This window comes from Larus michahellis, chromosome 20, assembly GCF_964199755.1.
Source record: "Larus michahellis chromosome 20, bLarMic1.1, whole genome shotgun sequence".
NCBI classification, from domain to species: domain Eukaryota; kingdom Metazoa; phylum Chordata; class Aves; order Charadriiformes; family Laridae; genus Larus; species Larus michahellis.
Genome location: NC_133915.1, coordinates 3,238,644 through 3,264,486, shown reverse-complemented (window position 1 = coordinate 3,264,486; position 25,843 = coordinate 3,238,644). Strand labels below are relative to the sequence as shown.

At 55.6% G+C, this 25,843-nt stretch overlaps 1 protein-coding gene across 1 annotated transcript in view; it reads left to right on the top strand.

Annotated features, from left to right (window-relative positions):
* Positions 1 to 25,361, top strand: part of SLC4A5 (solute carrier family 4 member 5) — a 29,540-nt gene extending 4,179 nt beyond the window's left edge. The window contains exons 4-23 of the mRNA XM_074563888.1: positions 2,145 to 2,240; positions 2,612 to 2,667; positions 5,899 to 6,056; positions 6,153 to 6,240; positions 6,414 to 6,568; positions 6,939 to 7,082; positions 7,273 to 7,447; positions 7,784 to 7,917; positions 8,035 to 8,306; positions 11,018 to 11,079; positions 11,743 to 11,943; positions 12,303 to 12,416; positions 13,088 to 13,249; positions 17,140 to 17,318; positions 17,424 to 17,496; positions 17,704 to 17,772; positions 18,029 to 18,202; positions 18,337 to 18,498; positions 22,193 to 22,260; positions 22,883 to 25,361. Coding sequence (XP_074419989.1) covers positions 2,145 to 2,240; positions 2,612 to 2,667; positions 5,899 to 6,056; positions 6,153 to 6,240; positions 6,414 to 6,568; positions 6,939 to 7,082; positions 7,273 to 7,447; positions 7,784 to 7,917; positions 8,035 to 8,306; positions 11,018 to 11,079; positions 11,743 to 11,943; positions 12,303 to 12,416; positions 13,088 to 13,249; positions 17,140 to 17,318; positions 17,424 to 17,496; positions 17,704 to 17,772; positions 18,029 to 18,202; positions 18,337 to 18,498; positions 22,193 to 22,260; positions 22,883 to 23,048 — 2,708 coding nt within the window. The 3' untranslated portion in view covers positions 23,049 to 25,361. The remainder of the gene's footprint in view (positions 1 to 2,144; positions 2,241 to 2,611; positions 2,668 to 5,898; positions 6,057 to 6,152; positions 6,241 to 6,413; positions 6,569 to 6,938; positions 7,083 to 7,272; positions 7,448 to 7,783; positions 7,918 to 8,034; positions 8,307 to 11,017; positions 11,080 to 11,742; positions 11,944 to 12,302; positions 12,417 to 13,087; positions 13,250 to 17,139; positions 17,319 to 17,423; positions 17,497 to 17,703; positions 17,773 to 18,028; positions 18,203 to 18,336; positions 18,499 to 22,192; positions 22,261 to 22,882) is intronic.
* Positions 25,362 to 25,843: the final 482 nt, after the last annotated feature.

The window sequence follows — 25,843 nt, the reverse complement described above, 5'->3', positions numbered from 1 at the left end:
AGAAAGACCCCAAAAGCTCTGCCACTGGTGGCTTTAAAGGTAGGGGTCATTGGGAGCCGGAAGCCAAGGAGATGTCAAGGAAGGGACCTACAAGAAAGCTGGAGAGAGGGACTTTTTACAAGGCATGTAGTGACAGGACGAGGGCTAATGGCTTCAAACTGAAAGAGGGGAGATTTAGATGAGATCTCAGGAAGAAATATTTCACTATGAGGGTGGTGAGCTCCTGGCCCAGGTTGCCCCATCCCTGGAGGGGTTCAAGGCCAGGTTGGCCGGGGCTTGGAGCAACCTGGGCTGGTGGGAGGTGTCCCTGCCCAGGGCAGGGGGTTGGAATTAGATGGTCTTTAAGTTCCCTTCCAACCCAAACCATTCTGTAATTCTGTACGTCTGCTGAGATGGACAATGGCGTTGTGTGAGGGACTACGGCGTTGGCGGTCGCTTGGCCAAAGGGCTTTCTGGCAGAGCAGCCTACAGACAAATCCAGTCTGCTCCGCGGTTGAACCTGCCTATTTTTGAGCCATTATAAAAGGGGATTTGTTTTGTTTTCACGCTAGATTATTTACTTAGGTTTAAACAGAGGTCATTTGGTGGAGCCCGGGATTTGCTGGGCTTTGGCTGCTCCCCGGATAGACAGAAACAGCAGCGCCCAAGCTCAAAGCACACGTGGAAGAGGCTGTCAATAAGCAATATTCCCAGCCCGTGGGCATCCCCAGGTTTCAAAGCAGCCATCATCCATGTCAGAGGGGTAGATATTTGCCCAGAAGCCTTCAAAACAGAGCGTGCCTTTGAAACGCTGCGGTTATTCCCTGTAGATAGGAAAAATAGGGACGTCTTACGCGTTTCCAGTTCCTTGGTGAGACGATGGCATCGCTTTGAGTTCGCAAATAAGGGGCATCAGGGAAAATATGGTTAGCAGGAGCAGAGGGGTCCCTCTCATTTCTCGTGCCAACGGCAACTCCGTGGTTTTGGAATAAATAATAGCAGCGCGTTGAAAACATGGTCACGCCCAGCGGGAATTTCATCATTATTTTAGTCGGTTTTAAAAAAAAAAAAAAAAAATAAAAATGAGGAAGCGATTGCAGCTGGTGTTTCAGAGAGACGCAGAGCAGCTCAACAAAGCTGGTCCAGATGTTGTTTTTTTTCCCCAAGGAAAACACAGTTTGGGGAATTCAAGAGGTTTTCTGAGAAAACGCTGGGCTTCACACAGAAAACGCATGAGGGGAAAGCGAAGTCTTTGTAGCTAAGAAATTCAGTTTAAACGTCTGAGGTGAAGAATGGAACTCATCACCAGTTCAGGGGGAGAAACGTTCACGTGAAACGCGGTGGTGGCCAATGTAAATATTTTGAAGTTTGACGTTCATGGCAAATTTCAAGTGTCTGTTTCTTTGGAGAGTTAGGAGATTAAAAAGCCACATGAAGTGTTGGGTCTTCCTAAATAACGAGAAATTGCACTTCTGAACGCAGAGGGCTGGTGTCCCTCCACTGGGAGGACAGGCTGAGAGAGCTGGGGGGGTTCAGCCTGGAGAAGAGAAGGCTCAGGGGAGACCTTGGAGCCCCTTCCAGTCCCTAAAGGGGCTCCAGGAAAGCTGGGGAGGGACTCTGGAGCAGGGAGGGGAGCCATGGGACGAGGGGGAAGGGTTTTACACTGAAAGAGGGGAGATTGAGATGAGATATTAGGAAGGAATTTTTCATTCTGAGGGTGGTGAGCCCCTGGCCCAGGTTGCCCAGAGAAGCTGTGGCTGCCCCATCCCTGGAGGGGTTCAAGGCCAGGTTGGCCGGGGCTTGGAACAACCTGGGCTGGTGGGAGGTGTCCCTGCCCAGGGCAGGGGGTTGGAATTAGATGGTCTTTAACGTCCCTTCCAACCCGAACCATTCTAGAACTCTATGATTTATAGCCTTGAAGAGAGCATTGGTGGGGCAGGAAGACTTGGGTTAAGGCAGTTTATTCTTTGTAATGGGAAAATTACTGTTGAGTGGGATAAAAGTGCAAATGAGAGTGGGTGGGAAAAGCAAATTGCTGGTGTATCAGCGCTGGAAGGGTCACGTCTGGGCTGGGCAGCTGATTTTCAGCCCGGCTTCTTGCCTTCAGCATCACCCAACGGTTCCCCATGGTACCTGCATCTCCTCTAACGCCTCCTTTCCCCCAGCCCGCAGCCCCGTCCGGAGCCCGGCCGCCGGCGCCGCCTTCCACCGCTCCACCGAAGACCTGCGGATGCGGCAGAGTGCGAGCTACGGCCGCCTGCGTAAGCCGGGGAGGGCGGCGGGGAGGCAGAAACGGTCCAAAAAAGAACCCAGGGGGGAAAAAAAAAAAATCAGGTTGCATTGTGTGAGTGGGTGATCGCAATCACAAGGGGATCCCGCCACAGCCATAAAGGAGACATGGTTTGTGTAACCGCAGGGTGGCTGATCTCACAAAAACTCATATTCTTGGGTTTTCATCTTATTGCACCTGGTTCGCAAGCCCAGCTGTAATAAATAATGTTGGTTTTCCTTTGCGCTGAAGTTCTCCCACCACGTTTTCTCCTTGCACCTGGGGTTGAAATCACGGCTGTGCATTCACAAACCCCCCAAACCTGGGGCGGTTTTCTCACCTCCTCTCTCTTATCGCCGTCAGGTCACGCGCAGAGTCGGAGCATGAACGACATCTCGGACACGCCGAGCACCGACCAGGTAATCGTCCCCGAAAACACCAGTGCCATGCCGTGGGGAGCATCTCCGACACGGCCCGCCGTGGGGCAGGGGCTCTGTGGTTGTTCAAGTCCATGTGAGCCTTGTGCAGCTTCGCTGGGTCGATAACCCCACAAATTCCTAATTAGGGAAATTAATACGTGTATTGATCCCTGCTAACTCATGGGGAAGCTGTCCCAGAAATCATACCTGGGCTTGCAAGCTGAACGCGGAATTAGGGACACGTGAGGCTGCTGGTGTAGGGTGATCCTGAGGGTGGAGGAAGAAATTCCTTAAAATCTTTAGGTAGGAAAGGAAAGGTGCTTGGAAGAGTGCGGAGATCCTAAAGGAGCCTTTGCTTGGCTGGGTAAGGGCAGGGGGTAAAATCCCAACCAAGCACTTGGGTCAGCAAAGGTGAACACAGCTCAATTCTGGAATTCTCCTCTGTAAATACAGAGGCAGGTTCCATTTTTCCCTCCGTTTGCAGCGTGAAGGACACGAGTTTCTTAATGCAAAACTCAGTCCAAAAGTCTGGGCTTTTTCCCCCTGGTTTGCTTTGCGCGGGGGAGCTGGGAGAAATCAGCCACCATTCCCGAATGTGCTCCCAAGTCTTCGGTTTGTAAAATTAAGGGGAGATGAGGAGGTGGAAGGGCTGATTTCCAAGGGTTTGCAGACCCTGTCGTCTCCCACCATGGGAATGAAGCGCCCAGGTTGAAGGAGGTGAGGCAGCTCGGGCAGTTCCTGGGCAGATCTCCGCTTGCCGCTGCGATGGATCAGCAGGGGTTTATGCCGTTCTTTTGCTGGATGTCCCATCCCCATCCCAGTATCGAGGCTATTTAGCTGGGAACCGTTGATGCATTGTATGGGCTTCGCTCTGTTCCTGTTGGTGTGTGATTTCATAGAATGGTTAGAGTTGGAAGGGACCTTAAAGACCATCTACTTAGAATCATAGCATCATAGAATGGTCTGGGTTGGAAGGGACCTTTCAGATCATCAGGTCCAACCATCACCCCAACACCGCCCAAACCCCCACTACCCCACGTCCCTCAGCACCGCGTCTGCCCGGCTTTTAAATCCCTCCAGGGATGGCGACTCCACCACTGCCCTGGGCAGCCTCTTCCAATGCTTGACAACCCTTTCCGGGAAGAAATTTTCCCCAATATCCATCTAATCCTCCCCTGGGGCAACTTGAGGCCGTTTCCTCTCGTCCCATCGCCTGTTCCTTTGGAGAAGAGACCGACCCCCCCTGGCTCCCCCCTCCTTTCAGGGTGCTGTGGAGAGCGAGAAGGTCTCCCCTCAGCCTCCTCTTCTCCAGGCTGAACACCCCCAGCTCCCTCAGCCGCTCCTCACCACACTCGTGCTCCAGAGCCCTCACCAGCTCCGTTGCCCTTCTCTGGACACGCTCCAGCCCCTCGAGGTCCTTCTTGGAGCGAGGGGCCCAAAACTGGACGCAGCCCTCGAGGTGGGGCCTCACCAGTGCCAAGTACAGGGGGATGGTCAGTGCCCCAGTCCTGCTGGCCACATTATTGCTGATACAGGCCAGGATGCTGTGGGCCTTCTTGGCCACCTGGGCACACTGATGGCTTGTAATCTGACCCCTGTTGACCAACATCCCCAGGTCCTTTTCCACCAGGCAGCTCTCCAGCCGCTCTGCCCCCAGCCTGTAGTGTTCATGGGGTTGGTGAGACCCAAGCGCAGGACCTGGCACTTGGCCACGTTGAACCTCACACCATCGGCCTTGGCCCATCAATGTAGCTTGCCCAGATCCCTCTCTAGACCCATCCTACCCTCAAGCAGATCAACACTCCCGCCCAACTTGGTGTTGTCCGATGGCTAATATTCAGCTGTCTGTCGACCACCACCCCCAGGTCCTTTTCCACCGGGCAGCTCTCCAGCCACCCTTCCCCAAGCCTGGAGCGTCCATGGGGTTGGTGTGACCCAACCAGTAGTTCCACCCCCTGCCCTTGACAGGGACACCTTCTACTAGACCAGGTTGCTCAAAGCCCCGTCCAACCTGGCCTTGGACACAACGCTGATTTCAGCATAAACCTACGGGAAAATTAAACACAACACGGGTTTGTGGGGGACAGTATGGGGTAAGAGCTTGCTTTTCCCCAGGGATGTCCTTGCTGGGCTTACCTGGGGTGATCAATTTAGGGGGAAGCGACGGATGGAAATCCACGTGATGCTGGGAGCCATGGGACAGGGATGCCACCGTATCAGGGGAGGCAGAAGGTTTCCAGGGCATCTTCCTAAATTAGAGCTGCGATAAAGCAAGCCGGCCGCCCACTAAGGAACCCCAAATATCAGCCTCCAGCAGTGGGGTGCGGAGGGTTAATCCCAAAATATGCAAAGCATTTAGGTTTAATCGCCCTATTAGGCCCACTACAAAGGGACTTTTTAAGTGTTACACGCAGCTTAGTGGTCACTGTTAACTCCTGCTCTTGCTTATTCCAAGCTGCATTGGAGGAGTTGCTTTATTATTATGATTTTTTTTTTTTTTTTCCATTTGGGTTTAAAAGATTAGAAAGGGGAGAGAGCTTGCTGCCCGACTCACATGCCTCCCCTCATGCTGGCATATAGATTATAATAACACCCTGCCTGGGTTGGTATTGAACCCTTTTAGACTAATAATGAAAGAGCTGCAGGGGAGAAGAGACCCGGGGAATAAATCCATGACCGAGGTTTCCTACTTCCATTATTTATTCCTGCTCCCGGGATGAGGTTAAGGGTGGAAATGAGCTTCAAAAACATGCCCCGTGCACGGCGCCGAGCGGCGTTTCTGCGTTACGTAGGGGCTTGGGGGAGCCTGGAGCTGCAGGGCTGCAAACGGACTTGCAAAAAGGCATGCTGGCTTGCTCCGGGCTCCGTATTTTTTTGGCTCAGATTTTCTGCAGGGGGATCGCCGGGGTTTTCCTTTACGTAGACCCCAGCGCAGCGAAGCCCCTGTTGCAAACCGCCCGGTTGCACGTTGAATTAGGGAGCCCCGAACGTGGGATTTCAAGTTAATCTCGGGCTTAGTGATGGTTTGGAGTAACGAAGAAATTCACCTTTATGAATTCTTGCTGGTTTATTCTTGGATATTGCTCTTGAATCCCCACCTCCGGGAGTCCTGGGACTGTCAGAGATGAAGAGGTTTGAGCCTGGAGCTTCAGATTCTGTGTTTGGGGTATGGAAAAGAGCGGGGAAAGCCCAATTTTGGCAACCGCTCCCTTCCTCCTGTCTTTCCAACAGCTGAAGAACAAGTTCATCAAGAAGATCCCCAAGGATGCAGAGGCCTCCAACGTGCTGGTGGGAGAAGTGGAGTTCCTGGAGAAGCCCTTTGTGGCTTTTGTGCGGCTCCTCCAGGCGACGATGCTGGGAGGGGTGACGGAGGTGCCCGTCCCCACCAGGTGAGCACAATTCCCTCTGGTCCAAAGCACCGAGTGGTCTCACGACGTGGATCATGGTGGTTGGAGGCGGCCAACATGGCCTCTTTCCCTTCCCAGGTTCCTCTTTATTCTCCTTGGTCCCGCGGGAAAAGCCAAATCCTACAATGAGATCGGCAGAGCCATCGCAACCCTCATGGTGGACGATGTGAGTAGATGCAACACCCAGCCCACACCAGGAACCTCCTTGCTCAAAGCCAAGAAAAAAAAAAAGCAGTTTTCATCCTATCGCCCAACGAAATCAGCTTTAAAATCCCGTAACGATGCGGGACATCTTCCACGCCATTCCCAGGCTGACGCTTCTCCTCTCTCCACCCCCAGCTCTTCAGCGATGTCGCCTACAAAGCCCGGGATAGAGAAGACCTGATCGCTGGCATAGATGAGTTTCTGGATGAAGTCATCGTCCTGCCTCCCGGCGAGTGGGACCCCAACATTAGGATTGAACCACCCAAAAAAGTGCCCTCGGCTGAGAAGAGGTAGGTGGGAGACGTGGGGCTGGTCCCAGCCCTGTGGCCATCCCCATCTCTCCTGGTTTGGAGATGCTGGAGGAGGACAGCAGCTTTGCTTGCCTTCGTCCCTAGAAAGAATCCCTGCAAATGTTCCAAAACTGCTGCTTTTTCAGCAGTTTTTTGCCCCCGGATCAGCTCAGAGCCGTTTCCACTCCATAAAATCGGCATTACCCCCCTGGGTTGAGCAAATCCAGCTCTTGATCTTTCCAAATTCACCCCAGAACCCAAGCTCTCGTGCAGGCAGAGCCCTACACCGTGGCCTTGGTCATGGTCCCTGCGTTGGGACTGGCTTGGTGGGGCTGGGGCTGTGGCCAACACTGGTGGCTCTCTCCCGCAGGAAATCGGTTTTCTCGCTCAACGAAGTGGGGCAGATGAACGGCATGGCCGGTGGGGCGGGCGCCGGGGGCGGCGGAGGTGGCAGCGACGATGGGGAGATGCCTGAAGTTCATGAAATCGGGGAAGAGCTCGCGTGGACCGGCAGGTGAGCAGCACCCCACCACCCACAAAACTTCAGAGGGTGCCAAGCACCCATCAACGTCTCTTCCTGACTCACGCCGTGGTCTACTGGGGCACGGAGGGATGAAATCCTTTTGGGGCACGGGCTTTTGCGTAGCACTCTATCTATGTTGGTGGAAGGCACACGCATGTGATCCTCGGTGGTGTCTCCCTAGGTTTTGTGGTGGCCTCTACTTGGATATCAAGAGGAAGCTGCCCTGGTTCCCGAGTGACTTCTATGAAGGCTTTCATATCCAGTCCATCTCTGCCATCTTGTTCATCTACCTGGGCTGCATCACCAATGCCATCACGTTCGGGGGCTTGCTTGGGGATGCTACAGACAACTACCAGGTTGAGTCCAAGAAGGGGGGGTCACTTTGGCTTGGGGACAGGAAGTAGGGATGGGATGGGATGGGGTGGGATGGGTTGGGTTCTACCCCGCCTTGTGCCATGCCAAGCTTTACTGCTGGGGATGGAAATTCATTGCCAAGCGGGACTGACTGTCCTGAAATACCTGCGGAACGGGAAAACTCAACTCAATGTCAATGCCAGGAGCAAGGGCACATGGTCCCAACCACCCTATGTGGGTCCAAGCAGAAGTCCTTCATTCCCATCTCCATCGGGGCTGCCTGTGGGGATGTAACTTGTCACAGCATCACCATAAAGCTGAGTTTGATCCATCCCCAGGGCGTCATGGAGAGTTTCCTCGGCACGGCGATGGCAGGCTCCATGTTTTGCCTCTTCGCCGGGCAGCCGCTCATCATCCTCAGCAGCACCGGCCCCATCCTCATCTTCGAGAAGCTACTCTTCGATTTCAGCAAGTAGGTGCTGGGCGATGCTGGGGGGAACCGGGACTCATTCCTACTGGGGTGGGAGCTATCCCACCGTGCCCACGGCGTGCTCTCACGGGGCTGCTCTCGTCTTGTCCCCACTTCCAGAGGCAACGGCATCGACTACATGGAGTTTCGCCTCTGGATCGGCTTGCACTCTGCCCTACAGTGCCTTATCCTGGTGGCCACCGACGCCAGCTTCATTATAAAGTACATCACCCGCTTCACAGAGGAAGGCTTCTCCACCCTCATCAGCTTCATCTTCATCTACGACGCCATCAAGAAGATGATCGGAGCTTTTAAATACTATCCCATCAATTCCGACTTCAAACCGGACTACGTGACCATGTACAAGTGCGAGTGCATCGCTCCCGACCCAGGTGAGTACACATCTTTTTCGGCGCCGGATGGGGAAGATGAAGGGGATGGGGGGGTCCCGTCGCGGATAAATCCCGCTGGATCGTTGGCCGAGGACGTGGAAGGAGGCAGCTACCCAGTCAACGTGGGGTGGAGAGACCTCTTCCTCCTCCTCTGAGGGAGATTTTGGGCAAGATGGAAGCAGAACCTTGTCCCCCAATGGATGAGCGTGTTGGTGCTTGGTGGGACACGGTGAACGGTGCCGGAGAGCCGGGGCCTCAGCCTGGAGCAGCCAGACCTGGATGGATAAGAAGGAAATATGGAAGAAAAAAAAAAAAAAGAAGAAAAAAAAGACATTTTAGATCATTAATTCCAGCCTGCTACCGATGGAAACTTCTTCTCCAGGAAGTACACTGGAGTGGTTTTGTCCTTTCCGGCGTCGGGGACACCCCAGGATGTCCCGGTTGGGCGTGGAAACCTCCTCGAACTGTTTTTTTTCTCCTCTCTCTTACTCCTTTTCAAAAAGAAGAAGCCATCGGGCTCTGAGCAGGTGGTCTTTTGATGGGTCCCTTGGTTTTGCTCTTGGATAGACGTACCCGATGATCCCTGCTCCGAATCGTGCAGCTCAGATGCTCCCGTGGCCACCTGGAAGGGAGCGGAGATCTTCGCTTTGGGCTGATGCCAGCGGCCGCCTGCTCTCAGATAAGCTGAATTTATTTAAAAAGCCGAAGCGCTAACAATTTGGGGCAGTAGCAGCTGCAGGTAGAGGAGGCGGAGAGGTGTGACGGTGACGCCCTCCCCAGAAATAACAGCGTCCGAGACTGGCCGTGCAACGCGTTCCTAATGCGTCTGTCACTGCAAGGAGGGTTCTTACCTGCCGCCGTGGAAATAGCATTTATTGGGTTTCATTTTGTATTTTTCCTCGATTTCTGTTTATCAACCACCCGCTGAGTGACCCGATCCCGCCGCTGGCTTTGGAAAGGTGCGGTGGGGAGACCCGGAGACGACACAATCCTGCCCGAACCGAAAGCCTCCCAAATTTGACCTGCAGGAAAACGAAGCCCCGCGCCCGACGCAATCCCCCCGGGGGAAGAAGCGGGGTTTGAAATATCCCCCACGGGACCACGACCACCTCCATCCACCCGCCCGGGCCAGCATCTGCGAAGCCTTTGGCCTCCAGGGAGGTGTCCCCCTTGTCCGAGCCCCGTCCCGAGCAGACCCCGGGCAGCCGAGAGGCGTTTGCACCCCAAAAACCTTCCACCTCTTTGCAACCCAGCCCCGTTCCTCGCCCTCGCTGCCCCCGGGCGCCCAAGGCAGCGGTGTCCGCGTTGGATTTTCCGTTCCTCTAGATAGTGAGAAATTATGTTTATCCCCCCCCCACATCCTTTTTTTTTTTTTTCTTTTTTTTTAATTTTTTTTTTTAATTAGTTCTGATTTTTGATTATTATAACTGATTTGTACCATATTTGTCTCTGCTGCACACATCAATTTGGGCTGATTTCAATCTCAAGTGAGTATCGCCTTCTAAATATTAAAACTATTTTAATATTTGATACTCTTCCCCCCTGGGGGGGGGTTGTTTTTTGTGGTTTTTTTTTTGTTTTTTTCCGTGTATATTTTATTTAATTTTATTTTATTTTATTTCTGCTCTGCTAAAAGGGTTTCTGTAGAGCCCTTAGGGCTCCTCTCTTGCAATCCCACCAGTGGTGCGCTACCCTTTAAGTTGTAGAAATCAGAAATAAGCCCCGGAAAAAATCAAAAGTTATGGAGGAAAAATATAATTAATAATAATTATTATTATTAATAATAATAATGTTTTTAATGCTGGCTTTGCCGGCGCCGTTTCCTGGTTTCGGTCTCTGCTTCTAACCCAGCAATCGCTTCTCCTTCATTAATCCTCGGCGCCGGGGATGGAGGCGGCAGGTCAGGGCGGACGAAATTCCCACTGGGCGCAGGAAGAGGATGGAGCGGAGGGAAAAGAGGGGGGGCAGAGCGGTCCCGGACCCCCCTTAGGGCCACCCCTAAAAACCATGGGTGCTCCTGGAGCTGCGTCGCCCGAAGAGACGAGCGGAGACGCCTTTTTTGCCCTGGAAGAGAAGGTGCCCGGGGGGCTAGAAAGGATGGATTTTTTTAATACATTTTTTAATTTTTTTTGCACCAAAACCACCCCTAAAACATGTAAAAAAAAAAAAAAAAGTAAATAAATCAAATTCGAAAAGCAAATCGGGCACGATCGGGTGCCGCCTCGCCAAAAAGAACAGGCTGCTTTGTCAGTCTTCTACCCCCCCACACCCCGGCTCTGCTTTTAAGACGCGGGTGTCGGGATGCTCGGCCCCGCTGCCGGCACCTTTCCCGGGAAGCTCCTAAAAATGTTAGGAGCTTGGAATATAATAATAATAATAATAATAATAACAACAACTCTTCCCCCCCGGCACTCGCCAGCCCAGCAGCCGCTGAAGGAGCAGCCGCGTTCTCCGCCGCCGGCAGAAGGGATTAATCAGGGAGAAGTGGCTGCGGGGTTAGAAATGAAGGGTTTTCTCCCCAAATCCCGTTCCGCCCTCGGGCTGCCGATCCCCCCGCGGCTCTCGCAGGGATGTGCTCGATCCCGCCTTTGCTTTTATTCCGGCCGAGCCGAGCCGGGCGAAGCCCGCCTGCTTTTGATACAAACCCCTCGATATTGGCCCAAACCCTCGATATTAGCCAAAAACCTCATTAACAACCTCCTTTCCCGCAGCCAACGCGACCTTGTTCGATGCTTCAGCTCCAGTGGCGCCAAACACCACTAACGTTTCTCTGGTAAGCGGCTTTGCTCATCCCCACGGGCAGTTTGGGATCAGGGAAGGCACAATCCCAGGGACTTTGGTATCCGGGGAAGGAAACACGGGGTTCACGGGCGATTTGGGTTCACGGTTGGTTTCGGCAGCACCGTATCCACGCTTTTTTTGCCCAAATTAATAGCAGCTCCGGGGTTTTCCTGTGGTTATGGGGCTCCTGGCAGCAGCAGCCTTGGGAAATACCCCTTTCCTTGCACGCTGTAATTCCTTAAAATACTAATTTTGCCCTTTTTGGCCAGGAATTACCCATTTACTTACACGTGTAATTCCTTAAAATACTAATTTTGCCCTTTTCGGCCGGGAAATACCCTTTTCCTTGCACATTGCAATTCCTTAAAATACTAATTTTGCCCTTTTTGGCCTGGAAATACCCATTTACTTACACGTGCAATTCCTTAAAGTACTAATTTTGCCCTTTTTGGACTGGAAATACCCATTTACTTACACGAGCAATTCCTTAAAATACTAATTTTGCCCTTTTTGGCCTGGAAATACCCCTTTCCTTGAACATTGTAATTCCTTAAAATACTAATTTTGCCCTTTTTGGCCGGGAAATACCCATTTACTTACGCAAGCAATTCCTTAAAATACTAATTTTGCCTTTTTTGGGGGGGTTTCTCCCCAGTACAATGCTATTAACCTAACAGCTCTGGACTGGACTCAGCTGAGTAAGAAGGAGTGTCTCAAATACGGCGGCAGCTTAGTGGGAAAATCCTGTAAATTTGTGCCCGACCTGGCCCTCATGTCCTTCATCCTCTTCTTCGGCACCTACTCCATGACTTTGACCCTGAAAAAATTCAAATTCAGCCGCTATTTCCCCACCAAGGTAAGGAAAGCGCCGGGTTTTACCCTGCTTTTTTCCTAAAAGCAGGGAAAACGGGAGCTCTCGGTCTCTTTGCTGGATGGAAAGAGCTCCAGGGAAATAAATCTATATTTCTAGGAGCAATTAGGAGAATCCTCCCCGAGCTTTTAGCTGCTGATTTGGCTCTTGCATGCTGAACTGTGATGCAAAAGGGGGAAAAAACCTGCATTTTTTGGGTTATACCCGGGTTATATCCGATGAGCGGAGCTGGAAAGACCCTGGGGAAGGATGCCAAAGCAGGAGCGAACCTCTCCATCCCATTAATTACCCTCTCCATCCCATTAATTACCCTTTCCACCCCCGTTTCCCCGTCTTGCCTCCAGGTCAGGGCTTTCATTGCCGATTTTTCCAATGTCTTCTCCATCCTCCTCTTCTGCGGAGTGGATGCCTGTTTCGGACTGGACACCCCCAAGCTCCATATTCCCAGTATCATCAAGGTTCGGCCGCACCGGGGGGGGGACCCCTCACCTCTCCGCCCGCGCTCTCTTTCCAGCTCCTGAACTGGTTTTCAGGGAAAATCCCAGCTCCTGCCGTGGCCGGGTGCCTTCTTAAAAGCTGCTTTGTCTTTTCTGGGGGAATATTCTAATTCTGTGACTTTTTTTTCCTTCTTTTTTCTTTTTTTTTTTGTTTTTCCCCCCTTTTCTCTTTTCTCCCTCCCGGCAGCTGCGTAAACTTATTAGCGATTTCTCTATCTTTATGTCCATACTAATGTTTGTGGGGCTGGATGTGCTTTTCGGACTCAACACCCCAAAGCTCCAAGTGCCTACTGATTTTAAGGTAAAAAAAAAAAAAAAAAGCAATAAAATCCCTTTCCCGGAAGCGTTGCCGAAAATTTCTCTTCCCCCCATCCAGGGTATGGCTGTCGGTGACGTGGGGAGTCCCGATGAGCATCCGAGGATAATTTGAGTGCTGGGGGGGGGTTTGGGTACCAATGCATGGTGGAGGGATGGATACGGGATAGGATGATGCTCGGAGGCGATGGGGCTCAGGGGGGACGTGGGGCTTTCCGAAATGTCAGCGTGTGGGTTTTCCCCCCCCCTCTCTGACCCATGCCCGGGCTCGGATGCGGTGTCCAAACCTCTCTCTTCTTCCCCCCGCCCCGCACCAGCCCACCCGCGTGGACCGAGGCTGGTTCGTGTTTCCCTTCGGCAAGAACCCGTGGTGGGTTTACCTGGCGAGCGCCCTGCCCGCCCTCCTCGTCACCATCCTCATCTTCATGGACCAGCAGATCACGGCCGTCATCGTCAACAGGAAGGAGCACAAGCTGCGGGTGAGCCGGGACTCGTCCCATGCTCCGGGGTGGGGTGGGGGGGCACAGCATCGCCCCGGCTACCGCCTGCGTCCCTGCGAGCGCCCGCTTTTGGGGTGCGGATTGGGTGCCGCTGCAAGGCAGGGGCTGGCCTTCCTCTTTGCCAGCTGCACTTTTGAGGTGACAGAGCCCCCGGGGTGTTAAATTCATCCGATGCTGTGGGTAGTGCGGGGTGTGGGGTGATGTGGGGTGATGCGGGAGGATGCAGGGTGCGGGGTGATGCGGGGGTGCGCTGCAGCAGTGCAGGGGGCAGCAGCGGGATGCAGGGTGCCCCATGGCAATGTGGGATGCAGGGGGCAGCAGGGGGATGCAGGGTGCCCCATAGCAATGTGGAGTGCGCCGCAGGGAAAAGCAGGGTGCCCCATGGGGATGCAGGGTGCCCCATAGCAATGTGGGGTGTGCCTCAGGGAAAAGCGGGGTGCCCCATGGGGATGCAGGGTGCCCCATAGCAATGTGGGGTGCGCCGCAGGGAAAAGCGGGGTGCCCCCTGGGGATGCAGGGTGCCCCATAGCAACGTGGGGTGCGCCGCAGGGAAAAGCGGGGTGCTCCATGGGGATGCAGGGTGCCCCATAGCAACGTGGGGTGCGCCGCAGGGAAAAGCAGGGTGCCCCATGGGGATGCAGGGTGCCCCATAGCAATGTGGGGTGTGCCTCAGGGAAAAGCGGGGTGCCCCATGGGGATGCAGGGTGCCCCATAGCAATGTGGGGTGTGCCTCAGGGAAAAGCGGGGTGCCCCATGGGGATGCAGGGTGCCCCATAGCAACGTGGGGTGCACCGCGGGGAAAAGCGGGGTGCTCCATGGGGATGCAGGGTGCCCCATAGCAACGTGGGGTGCACCGCGGGGAAAAGCGGGGTGCTCCATGGGGATGCAGGGTGCCCCATAGCAACGTGGGGTGCACCGCGAGGAAAAGCGGGGTGCTCCATGGGGATGCAGGGTGCCCCATAGCAATGTGGGGTGCGCCTCAGGGAAAAGCAGGGTGCCCCCTGGGGATGCAGGGCACACCTTGGGGATGGAGGGTGCCCCGTGGGGATGCAGGGTGCCCCATAGCAACGTGGGGTGTGTCAGGGTGACGCAGGGTGTGGGAGAGCAATGCGGGGTGCTTCGGGGGGATGCGGGGTGCACCGAGGTGATGCAGGGTGCAGCAGGGGGATGCAGGGTGCGCTGCATGGGATGCGGGGTGCACCGTGGCAGTGTGGGGTGCAGGAGGGTGATGCAGGGCGTACGAGAGCAATGCAGGGTGCAGCAGGGGGATGCAGCATGCACTGCATGGGATGTGGGGTGCACTATGGCAATGTGGGGTGCAGGAGGGGGATACAGGGTGTACGAGAGCGATGCAGGGTGCAGCAGGGGGATGCAGGGGGATGTGGGGTGCTCCATGGCAATGCAGGGTGCAGCAGGACGATGCAGAGTGCATCAGGGCGATGCAGGGTACTATAGGGTGCATCAGAGGGATGCAGGGTGTACGAGAGCAATGCAGGGTGCAGCAGGGGGATGTGGGGTGCTCCATGGCAATGCGGGGTGCACCAGCATAATGCAGAGTGCGTCAGGGCGACGCAGGGCAATATAGGGTGCATCAGAGGGATGCAGGGTGTATGAGAGCAATGTGGGGTGCACCAGGGCGATGTGGGGTGCAGGAGGGTGATGCAGGGTGTACGAGAGCAATGCAGGGTGCAGCAGGGAAATGCAGGGTGCACTGCATGGGATGCGGGGTGCACCATGGCAATGTGGGGTGAAGGAGGGTGATGCAGTGTGTACATGAGTAATGCAGGGTGCACGAGGGGGATGTGGGGTGCACCATGGCAATGTGGGGTGCAGCAGGGGGATGCAGGGTGTAGGAGAGCAATGCAGGGTGCATCAGGGGGATGTGGAGTGCTCCATGGCAATGCAGGGTGCACCAGCATGATGCAGAGTGCACCAGGGCAACACAGGGCGATGCAGGGTGCATCAGAGTGATGCAGTGTGTACGAGAGCAATGCAGGCTGCAGCAGGGACATGCAGGGTGCACTGCATGGGATGCAGGGTGCACCATGGCAATGTGGGGTGCAGGAGGGGGATGCAGGGCGTACGAGAGCAATGCAGGGTGCAGCAGGGGGATGCGGGGTGCATCAGAGGGATGCAGTGTGTATGAGAGCAATGCAAGGTGCAGCAGGGGGATGTGGGGTGCTCCATGGCAATGCGGGGTGCAGCAGGACGATGCAGAGTGCATCAGGGTGACACAGGGCAATGCAGGGTGCATCAGAGGGATGCGGGGTGTACGAGAGCAATGCAGGGTGCAGCAGGGGGATGCAGGGCGCACCATGGCAATGCGGGATGCAGCAGGGTGATGCAGGGTGCATGAGGGGGATGCAGTGTGTACGAGAGCAATGCAGGCTGCAGCAGGGCCATGCAGGGTGCACTGCATGGGATGTGGGGTGCACTATGGCAATGTGGGGTGCATCAGGGGGATGCAGCGTGTACGAGAGCAACGCAGGCTGCAGCAGGGGGATGCAGGGTGCACCATGGCAATGTGGGGTGCATCAGGGGGATGCAGTGTGTACAAGAGCAATGCAGGGTGCAGCAGCGGGATGCAGGGTGCGCTGCATGGGATGCGGGGTGCACCATAGCAATGTGGGGTGCAGGAGGGGGATACAGGGTGTACGAGAGTGATGCAGGGTGCAGGAGAGGGATGCAGGGTGCAGCAGGGGGATGCAGGGGGATGTGGGGTGCTCCATGGCAATGCGGGGTGCACCAAGACGATGCAGAGTGCATCAGGGTGACGCAGGGCAATGCAGGGTGCATTAGAGGGATGCAGGGTGTACGAGAGCAATGCAGGGTGCAGGAGGGGGATGCAGGGTGCGCTGCATGGGATGCAGGGTGCACCATGGCAATGTGGGGTGCAGGAGGGGGATACAGGGTGTACGAGAGCAATGCAGGGTGCGTCAGAGGGATGCAGGGTGCAGCAGGGAGATGCAGGGGGATGTGGGGTGCTCCATGGCAATGCGGGGTGCATCAGGGGGATGCGGGGTGCACCATGGCAATGCAGGGTGCAGCAGGGGGATGCGGGGTGGGCTCAGGGCAAAACAGGGTGCCCTACAGCAATGTGGGGTGTCCCAGGGAAAAGCAGGGTGCCCCATGATGATGCTGAGGACACCACGGTGATGCAACGTGCCCCATAGCAATGTGGAGTGCCCCATGGGGGTGCAGAGTGGCCTACAGCGATGCAGGGTGCCCCATGGGGATGCAGGGCACCCCATAGCAGGGAGCCCCATGGGGATGCAGGATGCCCCATGGGGGTGCAGGGTGCCCCATAGCAATGTGGGGTGCCCCAGGGCGATGTAGGGCACACCATGGGGGTGCAGGGTGCCCCATCGCAATGTGGGGTGCCTCCGGGCAATGCAGGGTCCCCCACGGGGATGCAGGGTGCCCCATAGTAGGGAGCCCCATGGTGCTGCAGGGTGCCCCACGGGGATGCAGAGTGCCCCATAGCAACGTGGGGTGCCCCATGGGGATGCAGGGTGTCCCATAGCAGGGAGCCCCATGGTGCTGCAGGGTGCCCCACGGGGATGCAGGGTGCCCCATATCAACGTGGGGTGCCCCATGGGGATGCAGGGTGTCCCATAGCAGGGAGCCCCATGGTGCTGCAGGGTGTCCCACGGGGATGCAGGGTGCCCCATAGCAACGTGGGGTGCCCCGTGGTGTTGCAGGGTGCCCCACGGTGATGCAGGGTGCTCCAGGGGGGTGCAAAGGGGGTGCTGCGGGGTGCATCCCAGGGGAAACCCCTCCTTGCTGGGCTGGGGGGGTGAATCCAGGAGCAGCTTCCCGAGCCGTGTTGCCCCCTCCCGACGCGCCCCCCCCCGGGTGCTGTGTTGCAGAAAGCCGCGGGCTACCACCTGGACCTCTTCTGGGTGGGCATCCTCATGGCCGTCTGCTCCTTCATGGGGCTGCCCTGGTACGTGGCGGCCACCGTCATCTCCATCGCCCACATCGACAGCTTGAAGATGGAGACGGAGACCAGCGCCCCGGGGGAGCAGCCCCAGTTCCTGGGCGTCAGGTGAGGGAGGTTTGGCCGCGCTCATCCTCGGGGGTGGGGTGGGGATCCAGCCGCAGCAGCGGGTCCAGCCGGCACGGCCTCATCCCGCTTCTCTCGCCCTTCCAGGGAGCAGAGAGTGACGGGCATCATCGTCTTCGTGCTGACGGGGATTTCCGTCTTCCTGGCCCCCATCCTGAAGGTAAATAAATCATCTCCGTTCCCCCATCCCCGCTCCCCCCCACCCCCCGCAAGCAGGCATTTGGGGACCTGGGGAAAAAAAGCTGGATTTCCAACCCCCCGCCCCGGCCCGGGCCCTGCCACGGCCCCCAGCGTTGGTTCCCATCCCCGGGAATGAGCTGCCGCCTTCCTTGGGATAAACGCCATGGTTTTTTTTCCATGTTCCCAGTACATCCCCATGCCGGTGCTGTACGGCGTCTTCCTGTACATGGGCGTCGCGTCGCTGAACGGCATCCAGGTAAGTGCTCCTCCTCCTCCTCTTCCTCCTTAATGGCCCTGACAGGGTCCTACACCGGGGCAAAAAGGGAGATTTTGACCCCGAAATTTCCACGTGTCCAACATTTCCGGCAGCAGGGGACGTCATATATCCAAAACCCTTTGAAAAACCCCTCAAAAAGCCCCAAATTCCCCATTCTGGGGACTAAAAGAGGGTTTATCTGGGCAACCTTGGGGAATGGCGCCGCGGGCTAACGCTGGCCTTCATCCCACCGCAGTTCTGGGACCGCTGCAAGCTCTTCCTCATGCCGGCCAAGCACCAACCCGACTACGTCTTCCTCCGGCACGTGCCACTGCGCCGCATCCACCTCTTCACGCTGGTGCAGATCATCTGCCTGGCCGTCCTCTGGATCCTCAAATCCACCGTGGCCGCCATCATCTTCCCCGTCATGGTATCGCAGCCCCGTTTAGAAGATTTCGGAGGGGGATTTTAAGGAAATTTTGGCTTGGTCCCGTGGTGGTCGCCAGGTCTTGGCATGAGAGATGCTCTTGCAGATCCCTCTCTTGCATCTCTCTCCCCTCCCAGATTTTAGCCCTGATCCTGGTGAGGCGGCTGCTGGATTTTGTCTTCTCCCAACACGACCTGGCCTGGATTGACAACATCATCCCCGAGAAGGAGAAGAAGAAAGAGGATGACAAGAAGAAGAAGAAAAAAGGCAACAAAGGAGACAGCAGCAGCGATGAAGAGGTGGGTGAGGGGGCTCCTGGGAATGGTGGGGACATCCCGGACCGGCCAGGGAGGGAAAGGTCCCACTGAAACCTCCAGGTCAACGGTTTGGGATGAAGGTCTTGATTCACGGAGATGTTTCACTGCAATATATATATATATATAAAAAATATATATATAGGACCGGTTGGTTGAAGGGCTTTAAGTGTTGCATAGGGGCTGGCCAGAGGCTCCAAGGGATGCTCAAAGTGTCCAGAAAGCTGGAAAATTGTGGCAAAAAAATGAAATCCTAAGGGAAAAGAGCCAAAATCCCGTGACTGAGGGTACGGCACCCAGGGTACGGTGGCAAAGCATCGTTAAACCTGGCACCTCCTGCTGCAGATCCTTCCCCGGGCAGAAGGGCTGAGTTTATTTGGGAAGAGGAAGGCAAAGCCTCCTCCTCCTCCTCAGGTACCCACCCCTAGAGGTTTTGGCTCCCTTTGGGTGCTCCAGGTGGTCTCGGAGCCCACCCAGGCGCTGCCTTCACCCAATTTCCCCCCTTTCTTCCCCAGTTCCCACCTCCCTCAGTCATTAAGTTCCCCATCGCAGCCCCGAATCGGGGGTCCCCATTCCCTCGGCCGTAAGTAAAGAGCTCAGGAGTCCCCCCCGGCATCCCCCACCGCTTCCTAACCCCCCCCCAGCGGCGTCCCCTCGGCCGCCATGGCATTAACGCCGCCGAAATGACTTTCTCATTTTTTTCCCTGTTTAGGCTGCTGTAGCAAGAGTTCTTGAGAGCTTTAGCTCATTTTTAATTCAGTTTGAGCTGGTTGCTCCCCTTGGTTTCCCGTTCCTCCGGCCTGTTATCATAGTGCCCAGCTTTTTTTTTCTCCTGCTCTTCATATTTAGGTGCCAGGAAACAAGATCATAAGCATTAGAAATAGAATCTCGGTAAACCAATATGAGTTCGGGGTACGTCAAATATGAGTTCGGGGTTCGTCATCCGGGCGTCATCTCAAGGCACGTGGAGGAAAAGAAAGCTATCAGAAGTACTCAGCATGGATTCACCAAGGGGAAATCACGTCTGACTAATCTGAGAGCCTTCTATGATGGCGTGACTGGATGGATAGATGAGGAGAGGGCGGTAGATGTGGTCGACCTTGACTTAAGCGAGGCGTTCGACACGGTCTCCCACAGCACCCTCACAGGGAAGCTCAGGAAGGGTGGGTTGGATGAACGGACAGTGGGGTGGATTGAAAACTGGTTGAGGGACAGAGCTCAGAGGGTCGTGATTAGGGGCACAGAGTCTAGTTGGAGGTTGGTGACGAGTGGTGCTCCCCAGGGGTCAGTACTGGGTCCAGTCCTCTTCGATATATTCATCAATGACCTGGATGAAGGGACAGAGTGTCCCCTCGGCAGGTTTGCTGGTGACACAAACTCGGGGGGGGTGGCTGACACCCCAGAAGGCTGTGCCACCATCCAGAGAGACCTGGACAGGTGGAGAGTTGGGCGGAGAGAAACCTTATGGAATTCAACGAGGGCAAGTGTAGGGTGCTCCTGGGGAGGAATAACCCCCCGCACCAGGACAGGTTGGGGGTGACCTGCTGGAGAGCAGCTCTGTGGAGAGAGACCTGGGAGTCCTGGGGGACAACGGGATGACCACGAGCCAGCGATGGGCCCTGGTGGCCAAGAAGGCAAATGGCATCCTGGGGGGCATCCAGAAGAGCGTGGCCAGCAGGTGGAGGGAGGTCATCCTCCCCCTCTGCTCTGCCCTGCCCTGGGGAGGCCCCATCTGGAGCCCTGGGTCCAGTTCTGGGCTCCCCGGTTCCAGAAGGACAGGGAACGGCTGGAGAGGGGACAGCAAAGGGCCACCAAGAGGATGAGGGGACTGGAACATCTCTCTGATGGGGAAAGGCTGAGGGATTTGGGGCTCTTCAGTCTGGAAAAAAAGCCGACTGAGGGGGGATCTTATCAACGCTGATCAATACTTCAAGGGTGGGTGTCAGGAGGACGGGGCCAGGCTCTTCTCAGTGGTGCCCGGGGACAGGACGAGGGGTAACGGGCACAAACTTGACCGTGGGAAGTTCCATCTCAAGACGAGGAGGAACTTCTTTGCTGTGAGGGTGGCAGAGCCCTGGCACAGGCTGCCCAGAGAGGTGGGGGAGTCTCCGTCTCTGGAGACATCCCAACCCCGCCTGGAGGCGTCCCTGTGCCACCTGCTCTGGGTGACCCTGCTCCGGCCAGGGGTTGGATGGGGGGATCTCCAGAGGTGCCTTCCCACCCCGGCCACTCTGGGATTCTGTGGTTCTATGATTCTATGATTTTAAAATAAGCAAACCGCCTTGATGGCAGTATTAAACTTTTGAAAGGCGGAGCTACATAAAAGTAAAGAAGCTAATCGGAAGAAATTAAAAGGCGTGGTGGGTTTGCTGGCAGTACGGAGATTGTTTAAAGATGTCACAGTAGATTCTCGGTAAGTGTATTCTCCTCCATTAAAATGAATTAAAAAATAACGGAAAAAAAGCAAAGGTAGTTGAGCAGCAAAACAAATGCCATTGGGGAGGAACAAAAATTGGCTGTATAAAAATGGCTGTTGGGTTCAAGCATAGAAAGCAGAAGGGAATGTCAAGTTTAAATGAGGGGGGGAGAGGAACGTTAAACTCGGAAAAGATTTTTGAGGTGTATGTTGCCAAACGCATGAAACCTAATAACTTCTTCAAATGTAAGCTGGGGAGGGACTCTGGAGCAGGGAGGGGAGCCATGGGACGAGGGGGAAGGGTTTTACACTGACAGAGGGGAGATTTAATTAGATATTAGGAAGAAATTGTTTGCTGTGAGGGTGGTGAGCCCCTGGCCCAGGTTGCCCAGAGAAGCTGTGGCTGCCCCATCCCTGGAGGGGTTCAAGGCCAGGTTGGCCGGGGCTTGGAGCAACCTGGGCTGGTGGGAGGTGTCCCTGCCCAGGGCAGGGAGGTTGGAATTAGATGGTCTTTAAGGTCCCTTCCAACCCAAACCATTCTGTGATTCTATGAAAGACGCAGCCTGGATCCGTCTCGCCGAGGCCGGGAGAAGCGTTTGCCGTATTTAAAGCCAATTTGAAAGGATGCAGCGGCCTCGGCGCTGCTAATAATTTAATATTCCAGATGGCTGGAATATTAAATTCCAGCCAGGGCTCTCCTGGGTTCCCCCCCCCCTCCCCGAGCCGATGCTGATGGCGCTTTTTTAAAAATAACCGATATATTTGGGAAGGTTGTGAGGCCCCGAAAGCAGGGGAGGCGGCGCTTGTGGCGGCGTTATCCCGGCTGCCGAAGAGCAGGCGTGTTCGATTTGGCTCAACCTCCTGCCTGAAAGGTCATACCCGAGCTGGCGCAAAGCCAGCCATGACCCCCCCGCACCCACCCCCCCAAAAAAAAAAAAAACAAAAAAAAACCGCAGAATAAATTTGGGGTGAGTTTATTCCAGCTCGGCACCAGGTTGTATCGCGATGCCGGCAAGTTTTAACGTGATAATCCGTTGATTCTGTCCTCAAGCTGCTGCCATCGGGGGCTGGTGGGGTCGTTCTCTGTCTCGAATCACCCCCAAAATCAGCATTTCCTGGAGCTTTTCTCCTCCTCCCACCGGCCGGGGGATGCCGGACCCAGCGGCAGGTTGGAGGTGGGGGGGGGTGGGGGGATGAGTGGGGTTTTTTGGGGGGGGTTCCTTCCTCACCTGGGAAGTGTTTCGCCTCCCTGTCCCCCCCCAGGAAAGAGGTCCTCCTCCTGGAGCTCTGCGTTCTGATTCCTCCCCCAACGGCTCAGACATGGATCGCAGGTAAATGGCACCCAACGGGCTCCCCCATCCCTGGGGAAGGTGGTGTGGGGGGGGGACATTTTCGGGGTCACCGGCCGATGCTTCCGGCTCAGCATCGCTCGCTCGAGCCGGTTGCCATCGTCCTTGGGGTTTTCTCAAATATCCCAGTCTGGTTTTGCAGCATCCCTCGGGATTTTGGGGGCTTTCCTTTGCTGGCACAGGCCGTCGGGTTGTTGGGAGCGGGGCTGGGGGGGAGGTGGGGGGGGGGGCCACGTGCCCAGCCCGGCACGAGAGGGCAACGAGAGATGAAATTATTTTATTTCATAACGATTAAATTATTATGAAATTATTAGAGCAATAAAAGCGCCGCTGGGTAACAGGCACGGGGATTTTTAGGATTGGGATGTACATCTCAATCCCGAAAGTCTGGGATTATTCTCCACCCGCAGCCGCGAATGCTGCAGATTGTCCATGTTAAAGGCTAAAATATTCTATTTTTATGAGTTTTTACTGGTGGTAGCATCATCCGGAGCCCTTTGCTGGGGGTGCTGGGGTGGTTTGGGGATACAGGTGCCCAGCCGGGATGCTCACTTCCCTCTCTCCTCCTCCTCCTCCTCCTCCTCCTCCTCCTCCTCCTCCTCAGCATTACGCTTCACCTGAAGATTTCGTGCCCGTCGTCTCCCGCATTTAACTATTCCCGAAACCCCATCTGCGCCGTGCCCCAGGTGAAGATCGAGATGGAGTCGGACTACGAGGACACCGACACCGAAAAACCCCCTCGGGACATGGGCAGTGAGACCACGCTATAGTCCCGCGCAGCGCTTCCTCTGTGATTTATATATATATATAGATATTTATATATTCATATATATATATAAAGCAAATTGGGCTTATTTTTCTATGTGAGACGGAGGAGACCAGTGGCCCCAGGGGTCCGTTGCTCCGGTAGTTTTTAGCGTCACGAGTTAAACGCGTTGTTGAATTTTTCTCCCTTTCTGCCGGGCGAAGGCGTCGCCACTGGTGGCGAAAAATGGGGCTGAAAAGGTGGAATTGGCGATTTTTGGCCTCCGCTCGCCCCGGAGCCACCGCTGGGCTGGGGAAGCTGAAGGTGACGGGGGCTGTGGGAGCAGCCGGGGTGCTGGCGGCGTTGGTGGGGAAGGGGACTGCTGCTGGGAGACGGTTTGAGGGGGGTTTTTGGGGCAGGGAGGAGGTTCGCATGGTTGAGATGGAAGCCGGGGAGGAGCGCACGTCCCCGCTCCCCCATCCCTGAAATCGCAACGCGGCTCTTGGGGAGTGCCGTTTGGCGAAGGGGATGGTGACGGGGCTTTGTGTTGGCCAGAAGATGCCGGTCCCAAGCCCACGGCCACGGGGAGTCCCTTCCTGCGGCACGGCATCCCAGGGGGATGCAGGAGGGACCCCCCCAGCCCTGGAGGGGGAGGCGTAGGAGGGGATGGGAAGGCACGGCAGGAGGGGATGAGGAGGCACGGCAGGGTTGTGCGGGAGCTGGTGGCCTGGAGCGATGTCCCGCAGAGGGGAAGGAGGACCAGCAGCTCCGGTTTAAGGGCACCAGCAGCCGGGCTGCGGCGGGAGAGCAGAGCAGGGAACGGGACCTCGGTTTCCGCAGGGGATGCGGGATGGTTTCTACTGGGAAAGGGGACCGGTCATTGCGGTGAAGCCATTTGGTCACCCGTCCCCACCCGCAGCTCTCCCAGGGCCACCGGGGCTGGTCCCAGCCCTGACTTTCCTTCCGGACAGGAGCCGGAGCCGTGATCTGACCAGAGGAGCCCACCCAGCCCCGGTGCCAGGGGTTTCGCCCCCCCACTTTACCTCCTCCATCTTGGTGATTCTCGCTGTGGTTGAACAGCAAAGAGCTCGGAGCGGGGCGGGGAGAGCAGGGGTGTCCCCCGCCACATCCCCAGCCCCGCTTTGGGGCTGCTTGGTCTCCCTCGGGATTTCGGCTCCGCTGCCTTTGGGGCCTCGGGGAAGGAAGGGAAGGGAGCGGGTTGGGAGCCAGCGCGGGCGCCCAGCTCCGTCGGGCTCTGCCCAGCTCTCACCACCTTTTTTTTTTTTTTCCAGCAGCGCCCAGGCTTTTAAAGGGTTTTGTTTTTCTTCCTCGCACGGGCTAAGCCCAGCTGCCGTTTAGAAACAGCGGTCTGACGCGACCCCCCTACCCCCCCGCTCCAATCTGTTTCTTTTCCTCCTTTTTGCTAGGTGGATTCTTATTTTTTCTTTCTCCCCCCCCTCTATTTCAAGCCTCGCGGAGCCCCAACCCTCCCCCTGTGCAAAACCAGTCTATTTATACCAGCCCTACGGGGGCGGGGGGGGGGGGATGGTTCTGGGACACCAGCGAAATATTGCAGCTGGTCTGAACCTTTGCACGGGACAGATCCCAGTTCTCTGTAAATAGTCGAGTCCACCAAAAACTTGAAGGCAATTTCCTATTTATAGCAAATCTATTAAATTTAATTTCTTTTTTTTTTGTTTTTTTTCTTCTTTTCGGGTCCAAGCGCCCCTCCTGGGGAAAGGCGGTGAGATAAATGACAGGGTGTTAATTCCGTCGCCGCTTGAGCGAGAGCCGCGTAGCTTGACTGGAACGCGCCGTGTCTGCCTTGTAGCGTTTTGTCCCCGTCTCCCGTGCGGTAGCCGACGCGTGGGACAGGTAGCCTTCCCCTTGTAATCAAACAGGTTCATTTGCTTTATCCAGTCCATCCGCTCCGTTACCCGCCGCCCCCGGAAAGGCTTTGTGGACTCTGGTAGATGTTTCGTAGAGCAGAGCTGAAGCCACTCCCGCAATCCAGCTTGTTTTGATTAAATTTGTTCTAATTTTGCACGGGTTCACACACGGGGTTTATACTTTTTTTTTTTTTTTTTTTGTATACGAGAACAGTGGAGCGTCTCGGATTTGCCACCTCCATCACAGTACCACTTTAGCCGTTTTGTATTTATCGGTGATGCAACCCCAATAAACCTCCTTCCAACGAGTCTCAGCTCTTCGCGTGTTTCTGGTGCAGAGCCCTCGAACCGCAACTTTCCTTCCCAAATTTAGTGGGTTTACAAACACTCTCCCCTCCGGGAGAGCGCCACAAACCCGGGGTTAGTCCCAACTCACCAGCAAGAGCCCCTTCAGCGTCACAACGGCCCTTTCCTGCTCCCAGGAAGGGGGGGATCAGTCTTTCCAGGGAATACGCGAAGAGGAAGGAGGCCCTGACTCACCTCACTGCCCACAAACAAGAACCGCCTGTAAGTTTTTTTTTTCCATCCCGCCGAGGCATCGCGACTCAGGTAAGGTTAACGTTTGATGGATAATTAGCGCTTGCTAACAAACTCGTCAGAGGACTAAGTTTGCGCTGTCGGCTGGATGGAGCCCGGCAGCCGAGCGGGTTTTGTTCGGGCGTGAAGGTAAGAGACGCCCCTCGCTTCAAAGAAGAGGCCGAGCTGGAAAAGCGGAAGTTTCCGAACAGAAAAGGGGTTATTTTACCTCAAACTGGGACGCGTCACAAACTGGGGGCAGCCGCTGCGTCTCAGTTAAACGTGGGGAGAAAGCCAGACCGAACCCTGCTCCGCAGGGACGGCACAACCGCTTTCATAAACCACTGCCGGGGGC